This window comes from Oreochromis aureus, linkage group 3 (assembly GCF_013358895.1).
Source record: "Oreochromis aureus strain Israel breed Guangdong linkage group 3, ZZ_aureus, whole genome shotgun sequence".
NCBI lineage: Eukaryota > Metazoa > Chordata > Actinopteri > Cichliformes > Cichlidae > Oreochromis > Oreochromis aureus.
Genome location: NC_052944.1, coordinates 121,390,917 through 121,417,269, shown reverse-complemented (window position 1 = coordinate 121,417,269; position 26,353 = coordinate 121,390,917). Strand labels below are relative to the sequence as shown.

Sequence of the window (26,353 nt, the reverse complement as noted above, 5' to 3'; positions counted from 1 at the left end):
AAACAGTGGAGCTGAGCTTTGAGCTCAGTGTGTAACAGTGTGTGTGTGAGAGCCATGTAATGTCCATGTGTGCATGCTGACTGTGCTGCTCTGACCCCTCCTCCTTTCAGGGTGGAGCCTGCTGGAGTCCGATGGTTGAGACCAGGTCTGAGGAAGTGTAAGTGTGTTTTTAATGGGATTCATGAAAACAAAGCAGCACACATTCAACCATCTTCATCATGTCAGGAGTCATCATCAAAGTGTCAATCAATGAACAGATGATGGATCAATAACTGCAGCTGGATTGTGTTTGTTCTCTCCATCAGATTCCTGTCAACTCACAATCGACACAAACACAGTGAACACAAAGCTCCAACTGTCTGACAACAACAGGAAGGTGACACATGTGGAGGAGGTTCAGTCATATCCTGATCATCCAGACAGATTTGATCGTTGGTCTCAGCTGCTGTGTAGAAATGGTCTGACTGGTCGCTGTTACTGGGAGGTCGAGTGGAGAGGAGACGTTTATATATCAGTGAGTTACAGAAGCATCAGAAGGAAAGGAAGCAGAGACTGTGTGTTTGGATTCAATGATCAGTCCTGGAGTCTGAGCTGCTCTGATGATGGTCCTCGTCATGTCTGGCACAATAAGAGACAAACATACATCTCCTCCTCCTCCTCCTCCTCCTCCTCCTCTGTCTCTAACAGAGCAGCAGTGTATGTGGACTGTCCTGCTGGCACTCTGTCCTTCTACAGAGTCTCCTCTGACTCTCTGATCCACCTCCACACCTTCAACACCACATTCACTCAAACTCTTTATCCTGGGTTTATGGTCTACCGTGGTTCCTCAGTGTCCCTGTGCTGAGTGTAAAGAGTGTCTCCTGTTAGAGAAACACTCTGACTGTTGAACAGACAGTTCAGTCTGTACATGTCTGTCTCTTTCACTCACAAACACGTTTTCAGATTCATGGATTCAATCAGTTGATGTTTGAACCTCTTCTAAATGATTCCTTGTGAACTTCTTCCTCTTCAGTCACCAACAAACAGGAAGTGATGTCACATGTGTTCCTGTCCACATATCATATATTTCAGGTGCTGCTGGTTTCAGTCATTGTGCAAATGTGCTGTTTGTAAGGTTGTAAAGCTGCAGTCAGCTGAGACTGAAGAAGTCACCTGATCAGTGAGCAAACGTGAAAACGTCCAGATGAACAGAATCAACCTTTTGGGATCAGCCAGCAATGCAGCATCATTGTTGTTCAGGTTCAGAGGTTTGCAGGAATGAACTGATGACCAGAAACAGCTGCAGAGTCCAATAAAATACCAGCTGGAGTTCAGCTGCATTTGAACAAGTCAAAGAAAAGTAAGGATGGCAAAGGGCGATGTTTTCTTCCAAAGAACTGAAAACATGGTCGACGCCTCATTAGAAGAATAATCTGCACATTTGTGAGGAACCTCTGATGGAGAAGCTGCTGACCCAGAGAAACATCAGGACATGACAGGCAGCTGCACTGATCTAACAACATGTAGCAGAGCTGATCTATGTTAGAGGATCTATCACAGCAGCTGAAAGTCCAACACTGGATACCAGCTGAGCCTGTGCTGAGTGTTACAGGAAAAGAAACACTGACACTGGTAGACACAGTGATGCTGACTGGGGCACAGAGCTGAATGATGCAGCATCAGGACACTGTTTCAGTCTGACTGACAGAGAAACCTGTAGCTGCATCTACATGTGAGGCAGAGGCCACACAAGCAGGTTTCTATGTTTCACAGTGACTGAGATCTTCAGTGGGGTGGACATGCTCCTGTACAGGACCTCTGAGGAGAACCAAGGTGCAGTCAAAGAGTCCAGTCTGTCCTCACAGATGTCAACATGTGGTTTCATCAGGTCTGCTGTCAGCTAGCAGGCTCACATCAGAATCACTGTTCCTGAAAAACACAGTCTGTGTGACATCATCAGTCAGCTGATCGTCCCAGATCTGAATGGTTTCTGTCTCTACTGAGGAAGTCAGAGAATCTCACTGAGGTGTGGATCAGGTCTGAGTGACCTGTGGAGGGACAGCTTTAAACAGTCCACAGGTCTCACGTCCTGCTCAGTCTGGTAGCAGATACCTCGTATTGTTCCAGATGTGCTGACATCACCAGCAGCAGCAGCAGCACAGCTGTGTGATACGATGAATCTCAGTTATTGATCCAACACACAGTAAATACAAAGATCAGGATTTATGAGAGTAATCATTATGAGTCTGAACACATGATCACTGAATGTTAGTCTCCACAATAATAAGCTAACACAAGCAAACACAGCTTTCAGCTCTTATTTTGAAACTTCTTTAGAGAGCTGTGATGTGAGCGTGCCTGGCTCTGAGGCACTTGGGTCAGCCTCTGTTGTTTAGAAGTGTTACAGACTGTGAATGACACAGACCTGTCAGTTTCATGTTTGTCTGTAACACAGCTCAGGGCTCCATGCTGAACGCATCCATCCAGTGTTATTGATCCAGGACTAATACCAGCATTGGGATCAATACTACACAATCACATGTGTCCACGTGATGGATTTGACCAGCTTTATTCATTAATGATCAATCAACTTATTTACTGCATCTGAGTCCAGCTTCATTTAAATGATCCAACCATGAAAATGACATCAGTCCTACAGAAGCACTTAATGCTAACAGGAAGTCATTGATTAAGGTGGAATAACACAGAGACACACAACCACTCACAGTTAACCTGACCCCACTAACTGCATGTGTTTGGACTGTGGGAGGAAGCCGGAGTACCGGAGAGGACGCACACAAACACGGGAGAACATGAAGCACTGAAACAAAGATGGTGGATTTGACCTCAGGACCAGGCGCGTCATTTCCAGGGGGGTTACGGGGGTCATGACCCCCCAATAATCAGATCCAGCCAATATAATTTCATCATTCCAGTTTATAAAATTATGAATTATCTTGCATAAATATCTTGTTGATTTTCTTTAATCATTTCAATTATTATCAGCAAAATAGTTTCATGTTTAATCATCTAGTAATGTAACCCCGCCTCCTTCGCTGCATACTTGGTATTACCCAACCAGCTTTCTCTACCAAACCTTCACTGTTTGCTGTGTGTTTGTTAGCGCGAGTCGCTGGTGCCAGAGACTGCCAGTGACTTCAGTCTGAGGGTTTGAAGTTTCCATGTCTGTGTGATGTGTGGTGTGAAGGCTGCTGGTTAAACTGGGACTCACTGTTTAAAGCACTGAGTGCTCATAGAGAGATGCTCCATGAGTCCCAGTACAGACTACAAACATGGTGGAAACTTAGCTTTGATATCCACACACTCTGCACGTCTGTGAGTAACTGTGATGAAGATGTGCAGAGATCTGTGTACAAACAGGAGAAAGACTGTAAAGACTCTGTGCTTCTAACAGCCTCTGTTAACATATGTGAGGCTGTTTGTTGTTGTTGCCATGGAGCTTTTCACTGTTTGGGTCAGCAGGTCATGTGATCAGGTTTGTTCTGCTGGACGATGGTTCAGTGTCAGGGTTTGTTTGCATTCATCAATAAATATCTAAATAAATCAAAGACTCCATGTTTGTTCTTTCATCATGTGACCTCTGCTCATCCATCTCTGTGTGTATCAGGATACATTTAGTTCATAATACACAGAAAAATCAGAGTTATTACCTGTAATAAATGTGAAAGATTCCTGCAGTGATAACCAGGCAGGACTGAAACACATCACAGCTGTCACCACGGTAACAGCACCGTCCATCCACAGGTGAGGGGAGGAGCAAGAAGAGGGACTTTCACCATTTTATACTAAAAACACTCGACTAATGTTTCTAATATGAAACAAATAAGCCCACATTAATGTGAGCATTTATTAAATAATAATAATAATGATTTCCTCCTGATCTCATTTCCATAGCAGAGAAAACTCTGGTGTATATTGAGGTGGAGGGTGTGGTCTATGGCTCAGGTGTAGAGTGAGGGTGGGGTGCACCACAGCAGCATGCTGGGACTGCTGAGGGTGGAGGAGGGAGTGATGATGACATCAGAGCTGCAGCAGTCAGCAGCACAGAGACCAGTGAACACACAGTCTGTTCATCTTTGCATAGATACAATATATAGCACAATATTGAATGACAGAGACGCTGTGTGAGCTTCCACAGATACACTGACGTCAGCATCCAGAGTCCTCCTGCTGCTCCCCCTCAGAGCCCCGTGATCAGCACCAACACATTCAGTTAGATGACAGAGTCCAGCTGCAGCTAGAATCAGCTCTGTGAACAACAGCACAGCGTCAGTGTTTCACACTCAGTGAAAGGAGGAAACACCAGAAGAACACCATGTGTGCTACGTTTCCCAGGACACACTACAAACTGCACAAATACAGAGCAGCACGTGGAAGGACCTGGAGCTGCATTTAAAGAGAAAAGACAGCGTGATGTCCTGTATGGACAGGTGGAAGGAACCAAGTCCTCAGCTGAAACACTCGTGTTTGTCCACAGACAGGAAACACAGCAGGAAACAAAGAAGCTCATGGATAACACACTTCCTGTCAGTCAGAATGAGGCTGGAGCCAAACACAGAAAGGTGTTTTTGTCCAGATGAGCCCAGAGAAGAAACACGAGTGTTCACAGACATCAGAAGCTCAGAGAGGTGAAACATGAGGTTGGAGTCCTCGTCAGCATCCAGAAGAGCTGCTGTGAAACCCTGAGTACTCATGACAGACTCTGATGGCACAAACACATCATGATTCAAACAGAAAGACAAACATGGAGCTCCTGATCCTCCTGCATGAGAACAAGCTGACATGAGCGCTGTGTCTGAGAGTGTCTCCCTGTCACAGTGACAATAACACAGCTGCTGCTCACAGTCATTAAACTGACCTGAGGTCAGCTGCTAGCACGTCTCTGTGCTCCTTACATATGAACCATGTGACCTCACATCAGTGCTGTGGATGACTGTAGTCATAGAAGAGTAGAGCTGTAGCAGGTGGTGTGAGGAGGAGGAGGAGGTGGTGTATTCTAGTTAACGCAGTACTGAAACACTCCAGCAGAGGGCGCTGTTAAGTCCTTATTGTAACACAGTTACTGTGTGCAGTTATACTTCATACATAATCTGCACTGATTTCAATCAGACATGCTGTCAGTAAATGATTGGTTTCTATTGATTCTACTTCCTGTTGACTAGTTTGATGACAGTGAAACAATCACAGCTGATTGTGTGATGATGTAAACTGTCACTGTTACATTCAGTGTGTGTGACATCATGTTAGTGCAGCTGATAACAGCCTGGTTCTGTTAGAAACACATGAACGTGTCCATAGATCAGTGTGTGTTTAACATGAGAGCTTCAGCCCTGCTGATGTGTTCAATAAAGACATGCAGGAAAACTGATGAGACTCTGAAATAACTCTTTATATTTATAATGTAACTCTGCATCAAAAGAACAACAAAGGATCCCAGACAGGTTTATGTCAACAAAGACGATTCTGATGTTTCTGTGTTTCTAACAGTTTGACATTATTAGTAAACAGACTGCAGTGAACAGGATTTATAAAGAGCTTATATATAAAGATATGACAGCTGTTTGTTGATCACTCTGTGTTTGGACCTGATCAGTCCAGCTGTTTACTTGAAATATGTTCATTTACCTGTGATGTTATATTTATGTTCTTGTCTCTGTTGAAAAACACATTTTAATGTCCCTCAGATTTTTCTCCCAGATGAATAAATATAAAAATGACACAAACTGACTGCAGCTACTTTTTGTCCTTTCTGTCAGAAACCTTCATGTGACTCATGAGAGACACGTTTCAGCTGTTTGTGACAGATCAGAGGCCAACAAGTCATTTATAACACTTTCCATCATTGTTTAGCACAAACACATGTTGACACAGCAGCGGGGCCGCAGTGAGAGTCAGAGCCAGGAGATAAAAACTCCTGTTTGACCACAGCCTCACTTTGTTCCTGCAAACACTTCCTGTTGTTGACTGGGTGGAGTCAGGAAGCCAGCGAGGCCCTGCAGGACTGAGACTGCAGACTGGGACGTGCTCTGTGATGGAGATCAACAGCATCACTGACTGTTTCTGTGAGGACACCATCATCCCAGCAGGGCTGTTTCCCAACAACAAGCCTGGACCATCAGAGACCTGAAGCTGCTGCTGAATGAAAGAAGAGGATCTTCAGGTCTGGAACAAGGACGAGCTGAGAGTGTTAATAACGTTACTAATGTTCAGCTACACTTTACTAGGTCACATCTGTGACACACGTCACTTAAATAAAGAAGGAAATATTGGCTCTGTTTTATCTGCTGGGCCCAAAAGTGACTCCCTGTATTTAAACTGCTATGAATAACTTGTTGGTCTATAATATGTGAAACATGTGTCAAATGTCTCCATCATGAAAGATATCAGGTCATCTTGAGCCACAAAAACATTCCTATCATGAGGTCGAAGCTGGAATCAGTTTGTTGCAGAGGGACGTTTATATATCCCATATTTATCCAGTTAAAGTCACATTGAAATTCAAAAATGTCTTTTCAAGAGTCGTCTGTCCAAGAGGAGCAGAAACAAATATAACAACAGTTATTTAAGCTGTTTTAAAGGCCACAAAGGAGCAGATTGGTTATAATGCAGCTGCTTCAGCAACACGTTCTCACTCCCAACTCGTCAAATGTGTGACGCATGGTCAGGCTCCCTCTGCTTCACTTATGGACGCGCAGGGTACCCCCCTCGCGTCGAGAATTGACGTGCAGGGTCCTCCTATTGAATACTATAGCTGTTACTGTTTAAACGATGTTAGCACAGAAATATTAGCTTCTGTCATGACTGATGAAGTTACTAGTTAATAAAGTTTCCAGTAAAGTGATTAATCGCAGCCACAGATTAACAGTAAATATCCCGATTAGCTTCAATGCATCTGTAATAAATATGTGCAAGTTTCAGTGCTTCGTTTAAACTGTATGATACTTATACTGACCCAGGGTCAGTGTGAAATACAATCCTAGCTGTGTAAACAAAGCCTGGCTCCTTTAATCCTGCATGACAAACCTCAGGATGCAGGTTATTATTACTCTTTCCTGCTGGCACACCTGTCACACCTGAGAGTCAGCTAGAAGCTTACAGTGACGTGGACATCATGCAAAGACTGACAGACTGTAATACTGTAAATGATCAGTGACTCAGGTTAACACTAAACTTTAAACAGTCCCTCTGTGTCTCTGTGTGTGCTGAACATCTGGAATCAGATTGAGTCAGGCTGCATCAGCTGAATATGTTATTTGTAAATATCAATATTTTTTATTCAGGTGTGGGGATAATATGTAAGACTGCAGTGAAGAGATGTACCAGATTAATCCCTGGCCAAAGGTATCGTACTTACATCAGACTACTGATCCAGCCACATCAGCCTTTTGTGAGGTCTGTTTAAAGTAGACTTAAAATGAACTGCAGGTTCCTGAGAGGTGGACTGTGAGCACAGAAACACATGTTCATACATACAGCTGCAGCAAGCTTACATTAATTTTAAATAGATTTGTTACTCTGATGTCTGTGTCTCTGTTAGTCCTCTGACAGACTGGTGACCTGTCCAGGTGTGCTCTACCTATGACTACTGGGACAGGCTCTGGCTCCTGTAATAGAAATTTTCTATTATTCTCATTTAAGGTATTTAAGTGCTTATGCATATGCTTAGTTGTGACACTGTTATAGACTGATCAGTGAAAGTTTCTAACACTAGATGAACTTACTTCAGCATCAGCAGTTTGAGAAAACAACTCCCTTTACAGGTGCTGATAAGGCCAAGGGCACAAAACAGCTTAACCGTTGATCCGTTAGGTTTCATAGCGAGACGCGTGAAGTGTGGTAGGATCAGTTTGTAACTTCCTCCCTCTTCCTTGGAATGCATAAAGGAGTAGGAGCACCACTTCTGTGGCAGAGCTGACATGACTGTGAACTGTGATGTTTGATGTGTGTTGGCTCTGCTGCACGCAGTAATAAATAGCTTGATCACAGCTCTTTCTGTGTTGCAGACTTTACAAAATTCCACGACACGCCCCCCCCACTGTGAACCTGAATTGAATATTCAGAAGAAAATGATGGATAGACTGACATTTGTTTAAATACTTCTAGAAATCTGAACTGTTGGTGTGGTAATAATATTAGAGCTGGCAATCTTTCTTACTGAATCTCTACTATGAGTCATGTTACCGAGATTAATTCTATGTTTACCTGACAGCCTGGACAAATGTGCTGTGTGAAGGATGTAAATCAAATCAGATCTTAACTGCTTACATTTAAGGAGCCTGGTCATATTTAATTGTAATATGAACCAATGATTTTCTGATTGCTGATTCCAAGAGAGTCTTTGTGGAAATCCTGTTTGGCTTTTTGTCATTTTAATTCTCTTTTCCGTTTTCCAGAACAGTTCGCCACAGTCGCTGTCCACATGGGTCAGTGGGACCAAGCAGCACTGTGCTAATGTGGGACTCTGACCAGCAACATCCAGCAAGACCCAGGCAGCGTTTTCTATCTCCCAGCTGGAGTTTTTTTGTTTGTGACGGGAGAGTCAGATTTTTGTTGAAGCTGGAGGAACAGCCTCACAGTTGCAGAGGTAAGTCAGTTTGTAGAGATCCCTCCCACCCTGGCTTTTATGTGCTAGATTTCTTATCTGAAACAGTAACATTTCAGTGACTGCTGCTTATACCACAGGTTAATACACTCTACTGATCCCTGATGGGAGAATCATCACCTCTGCCAACAAAGAAGCCTGGTGGATATTTGTTTACAGTCTGATGATGGGACATCATGCTCTGCATCTTCAAAGTTTGTCTCTTGATTATTATTCATACACAGTAATGTGAAGTATGCTTATATCTAGTATAACTGGACCAACCTGGTGCTCTTCATTTATGGAGGCTGTTGAGTCTGAATGTTGGATGTTGTGTGTCTCGTGTTCTCTGGGCTTTGTTGTCCTCAGTCTGTTTGAAGGATCAGAAAACAAAACCAGGATGACCGTAAATGTTTCTTCTCCAATTGGATGATGATAAGACTGTGACACGGGATGCCACCTTTAGTCTTGTGATGAAGCAAAGCTCAGGAAGAAGTGTGATTAAATGGTACCCACATGTGTGCTGCTGAGAAGGATGTACAGGGGCACCTGCAGCCAAATCCAAGCCTCCTCAGGTTAGTTGTAGTTGCAGAATGCTATAGGACTGAGACAGCTGAGGCATCAAATGTTTGATTAAACGGATGAAAAAGAGAAGTTTCTTCCCTGTAATTATCACTTTTTAAAATCTGTAGCAACTTCAGGTCTGTCAGCGTGCTGAGGTCACAGAAACAAGAAAAGCAGTTTGACTTCAGAGTGTTGTTTACAGTTTTCTGTCATCATGATCTCCCCTGAAGTTTATCACTATTAGGCAAGCAGTAAGTCCACAATACTGTAATGATGATTCTGACTTTGGTCACGGTTGCATAATATTTTAATAATATACAATTATTTTTGTAATTCATATTTTTCTGTTAATCAAAATTTACTTTGTGAAATTTGTATTTGAGAATGTAGAATGTGACAATATATTTTGGTTCAATATTTAATTTCTTTCAGTTGCAATTGTTAAATCAAAAATAAATAAAAATATATTCTAATTTAGCAAACTAATTTATCAAAAATATATATACATATATCTGTATTAGTTTTTATACATTAATTTGACACCTGTATTGAAAATACCATATTGTATTCATACAGAATCAGTTTGGTATCATTGTTTGTCTGATTGCTGAAACTAAGAGCTAGTTTTGATCTAAAGTATCCAAAGTTGAGCTCTAATGTTTCTTCACCCTTGTGTGTGTGTGTGATATGTGATTTCCTACATGCTGACAGAGCAGAGTGGCAGTTTGTGCTCACAGATGGTGACGGTGTGGAGAGACGGTGGTGTTTCCTCAGAAGAATTAGCAGAGTCACCAAGGGCACGAGTCCATCTCACCACCTTGACTTGTTGATCAGTGGATACACTTGTCTCCCCTTTAAAGGAGATACTCTTAGAGAGAGACGATCAGAGTCATCCTTAAATGTTAGTGCTTTCAAATACACAAACATTTTTAAAGGACAAAAATGAACATCCAACTTTGACTGTAATACAATTAAATCTTTGCATGTGTGTTTTCAAACTCTCAGATGGGCAGGATATCACTATTAGACTGTCTAACCTGCCAGAGCAGCACTGAATGACCACCACACATGATCAGTTCCTGCAACATTCAGCAGCTCTGCTTTTGGTAAGTAGAGTTACCTAACTACAGTAACTTTAAAAACATGATATCCATTTCTAACAGCCTGGTTACTTCCTGTCAGTTATTTTAGAAACCATGTGGTCACCTGACCTAACGCTGTTTCTTCTTCTTCCCCTTAATGTTGAAGTGTCAAATGTCCAACAGCTGGAGAGGAAACTACACCAGTGTACTGGGATGTTTCACCAACACGTGCCAGATGCTGTTCCTTCATGGTGACATCACCAGAGACGGCCCCGCCCACCTCATGACCTCGCCATTGATCATGATGATTTTAATGATGACAGCGAGCGGAACTAAGACTGTAAAAATCAGAATGTTTAGATGCTTTCTAATTATTAATGAATACTGAGAGCCTCTTTCTGTGTTTTGTCTGTTTTGGGTTTTTTTACCTCATTTGTTACTAACAAAGTTCACCAAACTCACACAGTTTACATTCTGTATGTTTCCATCTTTACCAGCCACACTCTACCCGCAATTAAGAAAATAATCCTTAGAAATTGTCGTTTTTCTCTTTTGTAATTTTGTAATTCAGTGAATATACTGCGCTGCTTCCTTTTATTGCGTCTCACATTGCTTTAAGTTTTTCCAGTGTCCAGCTATTTTTTACTGCTGTTTGAATTCTGTGTATGTTTGACCCTGTAGACTGTTTGATGGACTGCTTGTCTTCCTGTTTGTAACCGCCGCCTGTTTTTGACTAAAGATTTGGATTTCTGACTTTAACACAGCCTCTGTGTGTCCTCCCTTTGTGTCCTCTTCCTCTGTGAATGTGTTGCATGTGTCACAGATTCATTTTATTAACAGCTTTCCCACAGTCAGTTGCATCAGCATTGATTCACAGGACATTTCAGAAGGATTCAGATTAATACAGTGATCTTACAGTCAGAATTATCCTGACAGACTGCCTGTAAATTATCTTATATCAGGTCAATTTTAAAGTTCAGTATTTCAAAGCAGGAGTTATGAAGAATCATACTGGCATTAGGACTGTAACAATATGTACTAACAAAGTCAAAGTTTTTTAATTATGCTAGAATATTGGAAGACAATCAGCTTTTAGTGTTTTCTGCATATTAATTATACTGACACAGAGACGGTGACCCTAACTGTACAGAAGCACTAAACAACTGACAATCTAACAAACATTACTGGCCTGAGCCGTCATGCACAGTGAGTCTGATCCTGTGCTGTGAGAGTCTGACAAGCATGTTTCTGGTCAGTTTGGAAGAAATAATATCACAATGTTGATCTTTTTTTTTAATATTCCTTCTCTTTTACAACATAAACTGTGATCAAAGCTACTTATGTTCACAGCATGTAATAATAGTGACAGTCCAGGGCATTGTGGTCTGTTGAGCTAGGGTTAGGGTTAGCAATTCAGACATATGTCTGACATATTACTCTTGCTGGATATAACAAACACCTAGGAATTCATATTATAATTTGATTTTCATGAAATATTCATATTCAGTATCAGTCATTTTATATTATAACCACGTATCCACCCAGGCTCATGGTGGGGCAGGGCTCTGTCCTGGGATGCTTGAGTGAAAGGTAATGTACACCCTGACCAGGTATCCAGTCTGTCACAGTTGTTTTCAATATTTGGTTCTAAAATATGAGTGAAAACAAAAATCCAACTAGGATTCTTGCATATGATGAATGAAGTCTGTCTTTGACTGTATTGTCCAGCTGATCCATCAAACTCCCAGCAGGTGAACCTTATTCATGACATAACACAGTAACAATGTAAAAAATTAAACAGCAACAGTCTAAATTTAAAGTGCATTCTAAACTCCTCTTCAATAAATTATATGGATGTGCAGAGAGTCATTCAGGACTGTAAAACGTGAACTACAGAACCCAGAGTCTTCATCATTAAATCTCTGGTTGCTTCATTTTTCTGTCCTATCTCAGATACTTTAAAGGTTTTAGTAAAGTTGCATTCTCATGGTGAGGCAAAGTGCTTTGTGTGTGTGTGCGTGTCATGAACGGCTGTAAAAGCCCTTTAATTACAGAACAAAGCGGGGTTTGAGTTCGAGTTACGGCAGACTGTCGCTACTTTAAACGGAACGCAGCCTTCCTACGGCGGACAGCTAATAACAGGAATCGGACGCGCGGTCCACCCTAGTCCACAGCAACCACCATAGCAACCGCCTAGCATGACTTTAAAAACATATTCTGTCTTCATAACTATCAAAAACGTGAAATGATTTGTAAAGCATGAAAGTGTTACAGCTGCAGAGAGCTATGGCGGTATCTTTGGAAGCTGTTTACATAGCTAATATACGATGTAACCATGGAGACAGTCAGTCACGTGAGCTAGCGGTGCATGTTTACTACAGTGATTAAGGTGATAGTGTGAACAGCGTCCACACGCTGCAGAGGGTAAAGACATTACTTCAGTATTGCTTTCTATTTATATATGTTTGCCTTCTGTTGACCATCACCTCAGGTTCACCATTACAGTTTCAGCATACAGATGCACACTGTCTAAATATGAACACATTCAAAAAAAATCATGTCTCAGAAATAAGCACAGCTGTTCATGTTTGTCATTAAAGTTTTATTTGTAAGAAAATTGTGAACTTTAAATTGTTTATCAAGTCAAAGAACATTTGACACGTCTGAGTCATTCCTTTGCCCTATGAGAGCTGGAATAAATATATATCCTGAAACAGTAGAGACAGGTAGAAATGGGATCAGATTAATCTTTGCTTAGTCAGACACGTCCTGTGTTGGCCTTAACCCAAATTTCCCTCGGGGTCAACCTTCAGGATCAATAAAGTTTTATTGAATTGAATTGAATCATATTAAAAAACAAACAATAGCACGATTTTGCATCCATTTCCAAATTGTAGTAAAGCAGCCCACTCTCATAAATAGGTAACAGAAATGTCTCTAATGTAGACGTGTACAGTCTAGTGTAAGCATTAAAAGACCATAAAGGAAACACTAACATTTATGTGAAACTAATTGTAATAAAAAATGAACAGGTGCTTTACAGATTTATAAGAAAGAATCTGAAAACAACACTTTTTTGGTCTAAGTGGTCGAAGTAGAAAACAGAACTGATGTTCAAGAACAAACTGTAGCTGCACTAATATTACACATCTCCATTGTTGTGGTGAACAATGTTGCTTTTAAAACCACATGCAGTGTGTGACCATGACTGTCCACTGAGACCATGAACGCCACTTCGCTGAAGCATTCTTCTCCTTCTTCTTCTTCTTGCCATCAGAATGGAAGCAGAAAGAGCACGAGCTGCTTTGATCTACTGAAAGGAAAAAGCAGAACATCTGAGCTGAAACCATTAAGATAGAAACAATCGTTCAATGCAGTCTCTCAGGTAGCTTAGCCTGTTACAACTCTTGATACAAGCTCAGTACAGTTAACACAGTGTCAGGGAACTCCAGTGTGGGAACTAGTGGCTTTAGGTTTGTAGTCATTTAACTTTCATGCATTCATTCATTTAATTCAGGAGGAAGAAATGTCAGGTTGGTGCAGGCTGGTTACATGCATTTGCTCCCATGCTGTCTTTAACCAAATGACTTGGTTCACTTTATGGCTGGGCTGTATGTGGGGTTATATCATGTTATTTGGGCAGGAGTACCTGTCCCCTGTTAGGCTTAGAAAGTTTCTCCATAAACAGAGCTTCTAAGTCTTATAGCTTTTAGCACATCTGTAGCTGTGCAGGCTGACAGGTTTTTGGTGGCTTTTTCTACCCCACACTGGTTGTGAGTGTGTAAATACCCCCACTAGTTCTTTTGGGTTGCAGTTAACTTGGGAGGAAGGGGTGGGTCTGCCATGACTAGATGAATAAAAATGATCTGGGATACATAACTTTCATAATGCATGCATATATCTCTATAAACCTGGCCTGAGGGCTGCCATTTTTTACATTCAGTTATTTCTCTTAGAAATGTTGGATGTAAATAATGAATGTGTTACAGTTAAAGTGACACTGGTCAGTGTAAATGGCTCATTGGGACATACAAACCTTTATATTAGATACCATCACCTGATATCGAGTGTCAAACAATATCAAAGCTGTAAAAGCTGTTTACAGTCAGAATTTATAAAAACTATGATTGTAAATAAATTCAAACAAGTGAGCTTTTCTCTTCGTGCTGAATATCAACACTGTCATTTCTCAGACTGTAAGATAGACTGTAAGATACTTAACCTGACAGTTAAAGTTTCTGCAGTCCCCTTCAGCCTGTTACCCACTACTCTCTACCTCACCTTTGGACTATTAAAGGTGAAAAATATGTCCATAATCACAAATGACCATGAGAGCCAGTAGAATTAATTCAACTGGACACTCAAAAGACGTCCTTAAATGTTCTTTAAGTGGCAGAACAAATGAACAAACAGTTAATCGCTTACTTGAGATGAAATCTGCTCAGCTACTTTGAAAACAGCTTCTAACTGGTTCCTCCTTTAACAGGATGACTTCTCAGGGGTAAGGCCACGATGCAGTCCAGCAACCTTTATGGTTCTGCTTGGATTCACCAGGAACTATTAGGGAAACCTTTCAGCGCCTCCTGTGAAAGACACAGGCATAAACACACAAACATTTATTAACATGTTCCACAGTCTTCCAGTTTGATTTTCTCATCCTGTGGACAACAACGTACAGAGATGCAGGTTTATGTTAACTTTTGTAAGGTTTCTTTACTGAACATATCCAGCTGCAGCTCCACTGTGATCCTGAACTGGATAAGCACTTAAGAAAATGTGTCAATAAATGGACAAACATCAGTTTACTATATTTATCCAAACAGACTGGACCAATAATGCTTCACTGAGTTAGAGACTTTAACAGTCTCTTCTATGTAAGAATGTCTCGTGATAGACCTGCAAACTTGACAACAAAGGTTTTTCAGACTACATGTAGCTGTCCTCTATGTCAGCTCACACATTTACATTCATGTCACACTTATTTCTGCTTTCCCATTTTTATCATTATTACTTACATTTTGATTGGATACCTTGAGTTTGTAAAAGATCAGATTACATAATTGGGATACAATTCAATAAAATTCATGTACCCAATTCAGGGTTGCGGGAGGATGAAGCCTATCCCAGCTGATACAGGACAAAGACAGGCTGCCAGTTATCGCAGGGCTAAGACAATACGTGTAACAGAAAATCCACTTAGATGTTTGATATTTCTAATAATAATCATAATTATGACTATTATTTGAAATATTATTTAAAGGTTTCTCTATAAATACATTTGAATTTTTTATAACCCTAGAATATAAACCTGAGCTGTTTCAGATTCTGACCTCTGACCTCAGTGACCAGGCTGTGTTCACTGCAGCTCCCTCTTGGAAGTACGTCTGCTTCTTGTCTTCCCCCAGTGATGACCACCTGCCCTTAATATCACGTACTGTACCTGAGGAACAAAACAGGACAAACGCTTGCCTTCATTTAAGAAGTACATTCATACAGAGATAATCTATGGAAACACACTAGTTCACCCTTTGGGAGGAATCAGTTCCTGTGAAACATTTCTGTAAATCAACATCGTGGAGAATGAAATGAGTTCTTCAGGTGACTCAGCAGATCCACACTGACAAATGAAACTTCTGTGGAAGAAGAATCAGGATTTTTTTGATTTCCAATCAGGTTAAACTATTAAGGATGAAGTAGGAGTCCTCATCTTTGCTCTTCTGAAATCTTTGTTAAACAACAACAAACATAAATTAGTAACAAAAATACAGCTGAGCAGAGGCTTTACAAATCACCAGCAGCCATAAATTAATTAATTAATAAATAAATGTAAATTTTAATCATCAAATGTTTCTGAGCCGTCTTCAACCTGCTTTTAACACATTAAAGTCCCACAGTCAATGCAGCCTGACTCAATCTGATTCCAGATGTTCAGCACACACAGAGACACAGAGGTACTGTTTAAAGTTTAGTGTTAACCTGAGTCACTGATCATTTACAGTATTACAGAGTCTGGCAGTCTTTGCATGATGTCCACGTCACTGTAAGCTTCTAGCTGACTCTCAGGTGTGACAGGTGTGCCAGCAGGAAAGAGTAATAATAACCTGCATCCTGAGGTTTGTCATGCAGGATTAAAGGAGCCAGGCTTTGTTCACACAGCTAGGATTGTATTTTACACTGACCCTGGGTCAGTATAAGTATCATACAGTTTAAACGAAGCACATATTTATTACAGATGCATTGAAGCTAATCGGGATATTTACTGTTAATCTGTGGCTGCGATTAATCACTTTACTGGAAACTTTATTAACTAGTAACTTCATCAGTCATGACAGAAGCTAATATTTCTGTGCCAACATCGTTTAAACAGTAACAGCTTTACTACAATATAAGCTAACGTTTACACCGTAACTTTAAGCTAGCACCATAAAGACGGTAAAACACGTAATAATATCTACAAATGCATCTTAAAGCTGTTATATTAGCACTCGGTGTATTACTAACATAACCACATTAACATTATTGACACTCGCTGACTTTTAATAGTCATTCTATAAATGCTGTCCGTTTAAATGGTCTTACCTGTAACACTGCTGTATCCACCGGATTCCAGCCAGGGTGGATTCTGGAGTCTTCCCACGCTCCTGTTACTGATCCTCCATCTGGATGGATGATAACAACCTTCTGAACAATCTAGCAGGTGGAGATGGCCCATATCTATGGGACTGATGTCTGCTAATAACGCCCATTGTATGGACTGATAACAGCCGAAGCGGGTGAATAAAGTCACCCAGTCGCTAGCTGTGCCATTACCCAGCATACACCTCTCCCTCCATAAATGCAAAAGTAATAGCCTATAATTAATTTATCTGCTGTATCTGCTGTTTCTCAGGTAGTTGTTTACATTATATAATATATTGTGTTCTGTATACGTCACTACAATGTGATTTCGGAAATATATAAATATACGAACAACAGGCTCTTGCGCGGAAATCTCTTTTCGTCGATAAACAACGTTTAGGGAGCGCTATAGTATTCAATAGGAGGACCCTGCACGTCAATTCTCGACGCGAGGGGGGTACCCTGCGCGTCCATAAGTGAAGCAGAGGGAGCCTGACCATGCGTCACACATTTGACGAGTTGGGAGTGAGAACGTGTTGACTAAACAGATGTATGTCACGGTTACAATCAAGAACATCAGTAGCTGTGTGTGCTGCATTCAAGTGCAAACTTGAAACTCACTAATCTCTGTCATGTTGTCCAAAGATGATTTATTTCTGCTGGTTTTCCTGTTTGAAACACAAACATGTGTCGTCACACATATTTTGAGTGTTTTTGATTAAACTAAGATAGGAAGATATAATTTTTTCATATATGATAGTGTTAGAGGACTTACTAAACAGATGTATGTCACTTGACAGCATTAAAAAAGTTAAATTAAATATTTAAATTTTTTCTTTTAAAGTGGTCAGACGAACGGTTGATTTGTTCCTTCATGGTGCTAATGCTAACATAACCTAAATGTTATTAATATTGATTATTTGCTATAAAATCATTGTTTATCCATTGCTGTTGATAAATCAAATTAAGTGTTAATTTGATTAACATGATTCAGCTCTCCAAGACCACAGAATAGATGCTACACACTAAGACCCCAAAGACCAAAAACACAAGCAGATGTGCTGGATTTGCACTGGGGGTTTTTTTTTGTTGTTGTTTTTGTTGTTTTAAACAAAAATGATTTTGCACAGTAGCATTCAATCAGAAGTAGCCTGAATGTGAGTATTTTGTGCTGTAGCACATTTTTCACATTTGCAGATTAAAAGCTATGTATTTTGTAGTTTGATATTATACTGTCCTTTGATGGAATGAAAACAGCAATGTTCACTGGCATGCTGCTAGAAATAAACTGTGTCCAATGTCCTGAATAGTTTTTGTTATTCATTTAATTTTAATTTGGCTCTTTATTTAATTTTTTTCAACTGTATTATCTAGAGATGGCACGATACCACTTTTTTATGTCCAATACCGATACCGATATCATAAATTTGGATATCTGCCGATACCGATATGAATCCGATATAGTGTGTTTTAATCAATAAAACTGTTTTTTAATATCTTGCTGCATTTTGTATAAGTTCATCCTCCAGTTTAAATAAACAACAACACTAAAGCTATTCTGTTATACCTGTATGTAAAAAATACACTGCACTCAAAATATTTCATAGTTCAGCAACACTGATCAATCTAATAAACTTAAACCTGCACCATCCTCCCTATTCTGGTATTTTAAAGAGTACTTAGCAGAAATATTAAGCAACCTAACTAATAGGGTTGCAAACTCCCAGCAAAAAAAAAGGGAACCACCCCCCACCCTCCACCTCATGATGCTTAATCGATGTAATCAACTTTAATTTGATGCAGGGTGAAAAAAAAATGCACAGAAATAAATTATTTTTCAAGAATAATTAAATAGATTCAACATCTTTCTTCAACAGAATTGCAGACTGCACAGATGGTACCTTCCCAAAGGAAAAAGTAGTATAGCTTACTAGGGTATATTAGACTTAACAGTTACTATATATAGTAATGGACTTCTATACATTTTACATCAGATTAAAACTTTGGGTGTAAGATTCAGATAATTATTTATTAAAAGCTAGACATTTTAAATGAGAATAAGAAAGAAAAGTATGTCTTTGTGCCCCCTTTTCCCTGTTCATGCCCTATCGGCCCCCCTGGCTACACTTTGCTAGATCCGCCCCTGCACAGTTACCAGCCGTCAGCTACGTAGAAAAGGATCCTGGTCTAGAAAGTAATATTAAATAAATTCTAACAACAGCTTATCAAGCTTAAACGTGCTGCTGTTGTTCAGCCGCTGGTTTCCTCTTTCTGGTGCAAAGTGGGCCAAAAACAAAGAAGAGAGACGGACTCGCGACAGAAAAGCCGATCAGCTGATCATTAAGCAGTTTCACGATTGAAGTAGCCACAGGAAGGTGAGGGAGAGAGAGAGGCAGTCGCTCTATATATCGGTTGTTAAGCTTAACATGGGAATGCTTTACAAACATTCAGAGATGAACTTACACACTTGCTTTACTTCTCTCTGGGATAACTTCCTCGGAGATGAAATGCTGGATTGCTAACGAGGCTACAAATACACACAGCCGCTCTATCACCTGATGCACACTGCTGCAACGTGCTACGGTTATGAGCCGAGTTACGCCGTGTCGCAAGTTTTGTGAGGTGTTTTTTTGATATTTAATGGATCGGATTACATTTTTTATTTCCCTCCGATATCCGATCCAGTAATTTAGGTCAGTATCAGACCGATACCGATACGTAATATCGGATCGGTCCATCTCTAATATTATCTAATGTACTTGTATTTGCATGACATCTCAACCGTTTGGTAGAGATCAATATTTTAAAAACTACAGTGTCTATTGAAAAATGATTGTGGTTATTACTCACCCAAATCAATAAGAAATGAAAAAAAAATCCATTGCTTTTTTTTCTTGGTGAGGACCTCAAAGGGCTGAGAAACCTGGCCTTGATCACAACGTTTTAGCTAATTATAGGCCTATTTCCAAGCTGCCTTTACTTTCCAAGGTTTTAGAGAAAATATTTTTAGTTTTTAGTTTTATTTTTAGTCAACTGAAAGATTTTCTAGATGATAACGGCATCCTTGAGGTTTTTCAGTCAGGTTTTAAAACCCTTCCTAGCAATGAATCTGCATTATTAAGGGTTTTTAATGACATCCTTCTGGCATGTGATTCTGGTAACCATGTTGTTCTGGTCTTGCTTGACCTAACTGCTGCTTTTGACACCGAAGACCACAATATTCTAATTTCTCAATTAAGTGATGTGGTTATTGAAGTTATTGAAGAAACAGTTATTCAGCTTCATTCCCACTGATCTCAACTACAAACTGTTTCACTTTGGTTTTTGTTTAAAGCCTCAATGTTTAAAACGTTTCCCTGTGATCAATGTTCCCTCTAATTTTTCATGTGTCTGAGCGAACACACAAACTCCCTGAGTGGTCCCTTGAACCACTGTGAGCGACATCAGACGTGTGCACTGTGGTCACGCCAGCATCTAATCCATCCAAGTTACATGTTTATTAAAATAATCAAATTACAGCATTTACATTTATGTTAGACTACTTTTAATTAACTGCTTTAGCCCACTTACAGTGAAAATTTAAAAAATCTAGTCATTGACCTGTGTAGTGTGTTAACACTATTGGAAGTAAAAAATAACTTGAACTCCAATTTTGAAAACACAACTTTTTTTTTTTGTTAATGAAACTCTGACTTGTATTATGAGTCTGTGGTCTGGGAGAGAGTCTGTAACTCTGTCTGCAACATACATTTTTTCAGGGTCAAATTCAAGCACTTTTTAAGCACTTTCAAGGTCCCTTTTTAAGCTTTTCCAGCACATGTTTCAATTTGCATCACCTCAGTAAGACCATGTGAAAAGACACCTTAGCTCCCCTTTTGTTAGGACATAGAAAAACGTGAAGTCCTAAATGATCACCTTTAAAGTGTTTGTGCTAATAACATCAAGTCAGACAGGCATGGAGAACAGCACTGACTGTTTAAGTAGTTTAATGTGTAGGTGGCGATAAACACATTTTGAATGAAAGCCGGGGAACTTTGGTAGCACAGAAACAAGTGGCTATTCTTTGTGACCATATGGATCACTCATATTACCATTATTTCACCCAAAGGCACCAAATTAATACTCAAAAAAGCTGCAGCAATACACGCAAATATAAACAGTACTTGGTGACAACTTTGCTTTTAGCCTTTAACCCTCTGGGGTTAACTGGCCGTTTTCGACTACTTTTGATTTGGCCTCTATATTTCACCATTAAAAACTGTTTATCTTGCCAATCTGTTATTTTCTCATTTTGACATAATGTGTCAGCACAATTTATCTAAATTCAGACAAAATTTAAAATACGAGTGGAAAGTGATATTTTTGACTGTAAAAACCACAAGCATGTTTAATGAATCATTTTCATAACTTCAAATGCAAATAGAAATTGGACATTTTTAAAAAATATGAACAAGTTTTGCAAACAAAGTTATATGTTACTATTTACCTAAGAATACAGCCAAGACTCAGACGTTTTTTACATAACCATTCAAAACTATTTACAGAACAATCAGGTGCTCTTCGTCAAATAAGAAGGAACACAAATTATTTGTGCAACTCCAAAACATAGTTTGTGTCCACTATAACACAGATGACAACAGCAGAGAGATAAACCTGCAGGTCTGACAGCAGGTGTGTCACTCAGCGTTTACACTGCAACCTGCCTTTGGTGGCTTTTTTGCAGCAACTGTGACGTTCACTAGTAGAACTGACACACAAAACAAAACAACGACTACACACTAACAACACAAGACAACACACCAACTTGAGACTCCAAACATGATAAACATCACAAATCTCATCACGTATCAAAACTTCTCTCTTTTTCGCTCACTCGCTCTCTCTTCCCTTTCGTCCCAACAACCAAATACCACATGTTGGCGTATCATTTTTTGATTGGACGACATGGTACATTATTCCACCAATAGGGAAGGAGTGTTTTTTCTTTGCTCACAGGCGGAGAGTGCTTTCCTTATAAAACGCCGTTTTTACCGTTTCTTCCCGCAGTAAATATAAACAACGATAGTATTCAGGAAGAAAACCAAACATTGCAGATATTTTTATCATAACTCTGGTTTTACGCGGCCTATCAACACAATTTAAAAACTGGTATAAAGTCCACACTTTTTCCGTCAGTTGTTCCGTCTGTTCTGCTCACATCTCCAATGGTTGGACACGTTGTCATTAACGTGGCTTCACTGCACATCAGCCACGCCGCTTTGCTAAAACACCGGTGTCGGCACATAAGGACGCTGTCATAGCCTGTCAGCGACGTTGATTAGCTGCGTATATACGAATGTGAATCGCATCATTGGCTAGACATATATGCGAATGTGAATTACTTTCATTTCAATTCAGGTTAGAATGTTTTTGTGGGCGCAGCGCAGAGACCGTGCCAACAGTGTGCAGTTGCGCACATGCGCAGTTTAGAGGGAACATTGGTGGTGGGTATTGGTAGCACTGCACTCAATTGGTTTAGGTCTTATTTGTCAGAACTTTCTCTGTCAGCCTTCTCGGTTCCAAATCATCTTCTGCTCCGCTGTCATGCGGCGTCCCACAGGGCTCAATTTTAGGGCCACTGCTCGTTTTACTGTATTTACTGCCTCTGGCTTTCATCCTTAGAAGGCATGGGATCGCATTTCATTGTTATGCCGATGACTGCCAAATTTATTTGCCACTGAAGCAGAAGGGTGGCATCTCCATAAAACCTCTCATGACATGCCCAGATGACATTAAACCTTGGTTGGCTTGAAATCTTTTACATTTTAATGAAAAGAAAACAGAGTTGTTGGTGTTTGGACCCAGTGGTCCCTGTGAGCCCTCCTCTGTTGTTTTACGATCCCTGGAAGTTTACTTTAAACCTGTTGTTACTGACCTTGGTTTTAAGTGATTTTAAATTGGACAACCAAATCAGAGCAGTGGTGAAGTCCAATTTTTATCATTTAAGGCGACTGGCAAGAGCAAGTCTTTTCTTTCAAGGCAGCACCTTGAAACAGTGATCCATGCTTTTATTTCTTCCCACCTGGACTGCTGTAACGCACTTTATGTGGGGGTCAGTGAGTTGTTGCTCTCACGTCTGCAGCTGGTTCAAAATGCTGCTGCACGACTCCTAACAGGAACTTGTAAAAGAGAGCATATAACCCCTGTGCTGGCCTCCCTGCACTGGCTGCCTGTGTCTTTTAGAGTTCATTTTAAAATTCGTGCCGTTTGTCTTTAAATGCTTTCACAGTCTTGCCCCGCTGTAGCTCTCTGAGCTTCTTCATCTCCACACAACATGTCGGTCTCTCAGGTCAGCTGACCAGCTGCTCCTGGAGGTACCAAGATCCAGGAGGATTTTATTTTTTCTTTCTTTTATTTGGCTTTTATTTATACCTCATGTAATTTTATTGGGGGGGTTTGGATTTCACAAGGAAGTCAAACAAAATGCAGTGATTTGCAAAACATGCTGCTATTGCTGCTAAACACAGCAGTACTACACATTATTCCACCTGCTGAAAAGTGGATCTAATGTGGGCAGACTCACACTTAGCAAATAAACTTGTGATGTGAGAATGTAATCAAACTGTTGATCAGAGGCAAAGTAATATACAGTTTTATGATGCTATCGTCTAATGTTAGCTGACATGATGTTAGCTTGTAAACTTATGTTGTTGTCTCATGTCTGATCTGATGATAATAACTAACTGTGACAACACAGATTAAATAAAGGATGTTTGTGGGATTTCTTATGTTAGAACTATAACTTCAGTTAAGGAGTGAGACGTAAGGTGACAAGGAGACTGAAGAGAAGGAGAAAGAAGTAACTAGGAAGAGAAAATGAAAACAAAAATTTGAAATGATGAAATATTGTGTCAACAGATGCTGGTGATTTTAAAAATTCAAGTAATTTAAAGTGTTTATCCTATTTGTTGTTGTTTTTATTCACATTCTTCTATCTGATAGAGGTTATTAATAAAACAGGTTCTCTTTCTGTTTCTCTTTCTGAACGTGCTCTCTACAGCTTATCACGTCCAAAATGGCGGATGTCAAGTACAAACCTGGACAGAAAAAATCAGCAAGAATTTTAGCATCAGTCCCAAAATAAAACTGCAACTACAGAGTTTTAAAATCCAACTAAACTATGAACAGAGATCTTTTACAAATAAGCTATTGATGAGATGACAGTGGTAACAAAAACTTACACATCCGCGCACACAGACAAAATGGCGGGAGAGCGTTTAACGGTCGGCCTCATGAGTCCGTTACCGTGAACTATGGAGCGGCAGATTTGTGCTGGAACTGAGCTGCACACAGCTGATGTTAGCCAGGAAACATTACACACTGCTAACGTTACCTTCACACGGAGCTTCACACGGAGACGATCAGCATCAGTCACAAACACCAAGTTCAGAAAAGAGGAACTTTGAGCAGGAAGGAAGGAGTCAGAGAGGCGTTTGAGGACACGTTTACAACCACGAACATCAGAAGCTGTCTGTGCTGCATTCAAGTGCAACTTGGAAACTCACTAATCTCTGTCATGTTGTCCAAAGATGATTTATTTCTGCTGGTTTTCCTGTTTGAGACACAAACATGTGTCATCACTTTGTTGTTCTTCATCCTGCAGCGTTTGAATATTTCAGCACTGAACTGATAAATTCATGAAGTCATGAATGAAAGTGCAGACTGAGAGTGGATCACATGATGTTTAAGGTGTGTCATGTGACATGTTCAGTATTGTCACACATGTCTAGATTGTCCCTGATATCATAACTGCTCAAACACTGATGATTATATTTGAAGAATTATTACTGATGGCAGCAAAGTTTGAATGGAGCTCTCTGTCTGTGCTGATTTGTCGCCCTCTGGAGGTCAAAGCACAAACTGCATGATGTCACTGTAACCACCACAGTGACAGGAAGTGTTTTAAATGATGAAACATGTCAGTGATGCTGATAGTGTGTTCATCACAGACGTTCAGGCTTCATGTTGACATGAATCAAAGCAGAGAAACTGGAATGAATCAGGTGTTGTAGAAGATGGAGAAACAGGTTGGAGAGAGGATGCTGCTCCTTCTTTGAGATCAAACATGTCGTGTTGTTCACGTGCTGTCAGCGTGACGCACAGAAACCATGGAAACAAAGTGTGAGTGAAATCAGTCCAAAGTAACAGAGTGAAGAGCAGCAGATGAAGCACAGAGGACACAAAAAGGAAGGAAAGAAGGAAACAAGGTCCATCTGTGTCCTTTCAAACAAACAAGCATCAACGTCCAGGACTGAAACATGACTCCACTGAGAAACTGAGCGCTCCACCATCCGCTCCAAATACACTCACTCCAAACAGGCCATCTTTGATATCCAGTCTGTGCTCTGGGCTCCTGCAGCCTCTCCTTCAAAGCTCTGAGGCTTTCTGTCTGCACTGACTCCCTGCTTCTTCAAACCTGTCCTCAGGTGTTCCAGCTTTGTTCCCACATGCTGCTCACAGCCAATCAGGTCATGACTTTCATTCTCCGAGCAGATGTTGGATCAGATCCAGGCTGCACAGACCCTTCAGGTCAAAAAGCTCAAAGTGACAAATTTGTCCAGAAAGCATCGGCCAACAGTCCCAGGAGAGAGGAAGAAGATGCTGTTTGTTTAAACACCTGTACTCATACTCCACCCGCTTCAGATGTTATCAGTCCATCAGTGGACGTTATTAGCAGTTATCAGTCCATAACTGTGGCTCAGATTGGCCCTCCTGCACCTGCTACCAGGCTCAGTAGGTCGTTATCACCAATTGGTGAGCTGGATCGCTGTGTCGCTGTTGGAGGGACGACGATGAATCCAGATCCAGTACAGACACACTCCAGTTTGATACAAACCGGTAAAAAAAACGGAAGCTGTTTTAGCGTCTTTTTTTTTTTTTACACGTGGCATCTCCTTAACAATATATGGCTAGAGGACCTTATTACAGGTGTGTCTAAACATTAAACATCTAATTTGTGTGGAAAATGACTTAGGTCATTTATATTATGATTTAATGTTTGTTTTAAAGTAGCTCCGACGTGCCTTTTAAAAGTATTTTCTAAAATGATTTAGATTGATTTTTTAATAATTCACATTTAAAAATCAGCAGGTTATTCATATAGTCCAAACAATTCATTCCACTTTGTGGTTTTTGGTCATATATTGAAGTCAGCTGAAGTCCTCACCTCCCAGCTTCAGTCAGACTGGTTCACCTGTCCCCACACCAGTCACACCACTGCCTGAGAACATGGATAATGTGTCTTGCAGCACTTTTGGTTCAGAGACAGCAAACAGTAAGACAAAGAGAGAATAACTCAGCCTGTGGGATTCACTGAAAGATGTCATATAAATCGTCAGAACAATCGACAAACATCTGCATTATTTGCAAAGGACATGGAGAACAGCTGTGTATGAACACAGCAGTACTCGTGTATATTGCCATACCTGCATTAGGGAAACACAAAAACTCTCCACCTTCCAGAGAAGTG

General features: G+C 40.3%; 1 protein-coding gene and 1 long non-coding RNA gene across 9 annotated transcripts; one reads left to right on the top strand and one right to left on the bottom strand.

Moving 5' to 3' along the window:
* Nucleotides 1–8,196: 8,196 nt before the first annotated feature.
* On the top strand, nucleotides 8,197–10,941 carry LOC120437993. The gene is made up of 5 exons (XR_005611564.1): nucleotides 8,197–8,584; nucleotides 8,683–9,156; nucleotides 9,274–9,396; nucleotides 9,857–10,251; nucleotides 10,394–10,941. It is a non-coding gene; the product is annotated as an uncharacterized LOC120437993 (long non-coding RNA).
* Nucleotides 10,942–12,814: 1,873 nt separating this feature from the next.
* Nucleotides 12,815–24,409, bottom strand: zgc:113176 (uncharacterized protein LOC554708 homolog). 8 transcript variants are annotated; one of them, XR_005611563.1, is made up of 6 exons: nucleotides 24,218–24,398; nucleotides 16,807–16,886; nucleotides 15,753–15,860; nucleotides 15,558–15,667; nucleotides 14,653–14,810; nucleotides 12,815–13,540 (listed from the first exon to the last, which is right to left on the bottom strand). XR_005611563.1 is itself a non-coding variant. In XM_039608482.1 (5 exons), exons 1-4 carry the CDS (start codon nucleotides 24,116–24,118, stop codon nucleotides 14,801–14,803), a joined length of 246 nt encoding a protein of 81 aa, XP_039464416.1. In that variant the 5' UTR covers nucleotides 24,119–24,409; the 3' UTR covers nucleotides 12,815–13,540; nucleotides 14,653–14,800. The 8 variants fall into 8 exon arrangements, 3 of the variants coding, with proteins under 3 accessions (XP_039464416.1, XP_039464415.1, XP_039464414.1); XR_005611560.1 differs by having other exon boundaries at nucleotides 15,558–15,951; nucleotides 24,218–24,402; XR_005611561.1 differs by having other exon boundaries at nucleotides 15,558–15,860; nucleotides 24,218–24,400.
* Nucleotides 24,410–26,353: the final 1,944 nt, after the last annotated feature.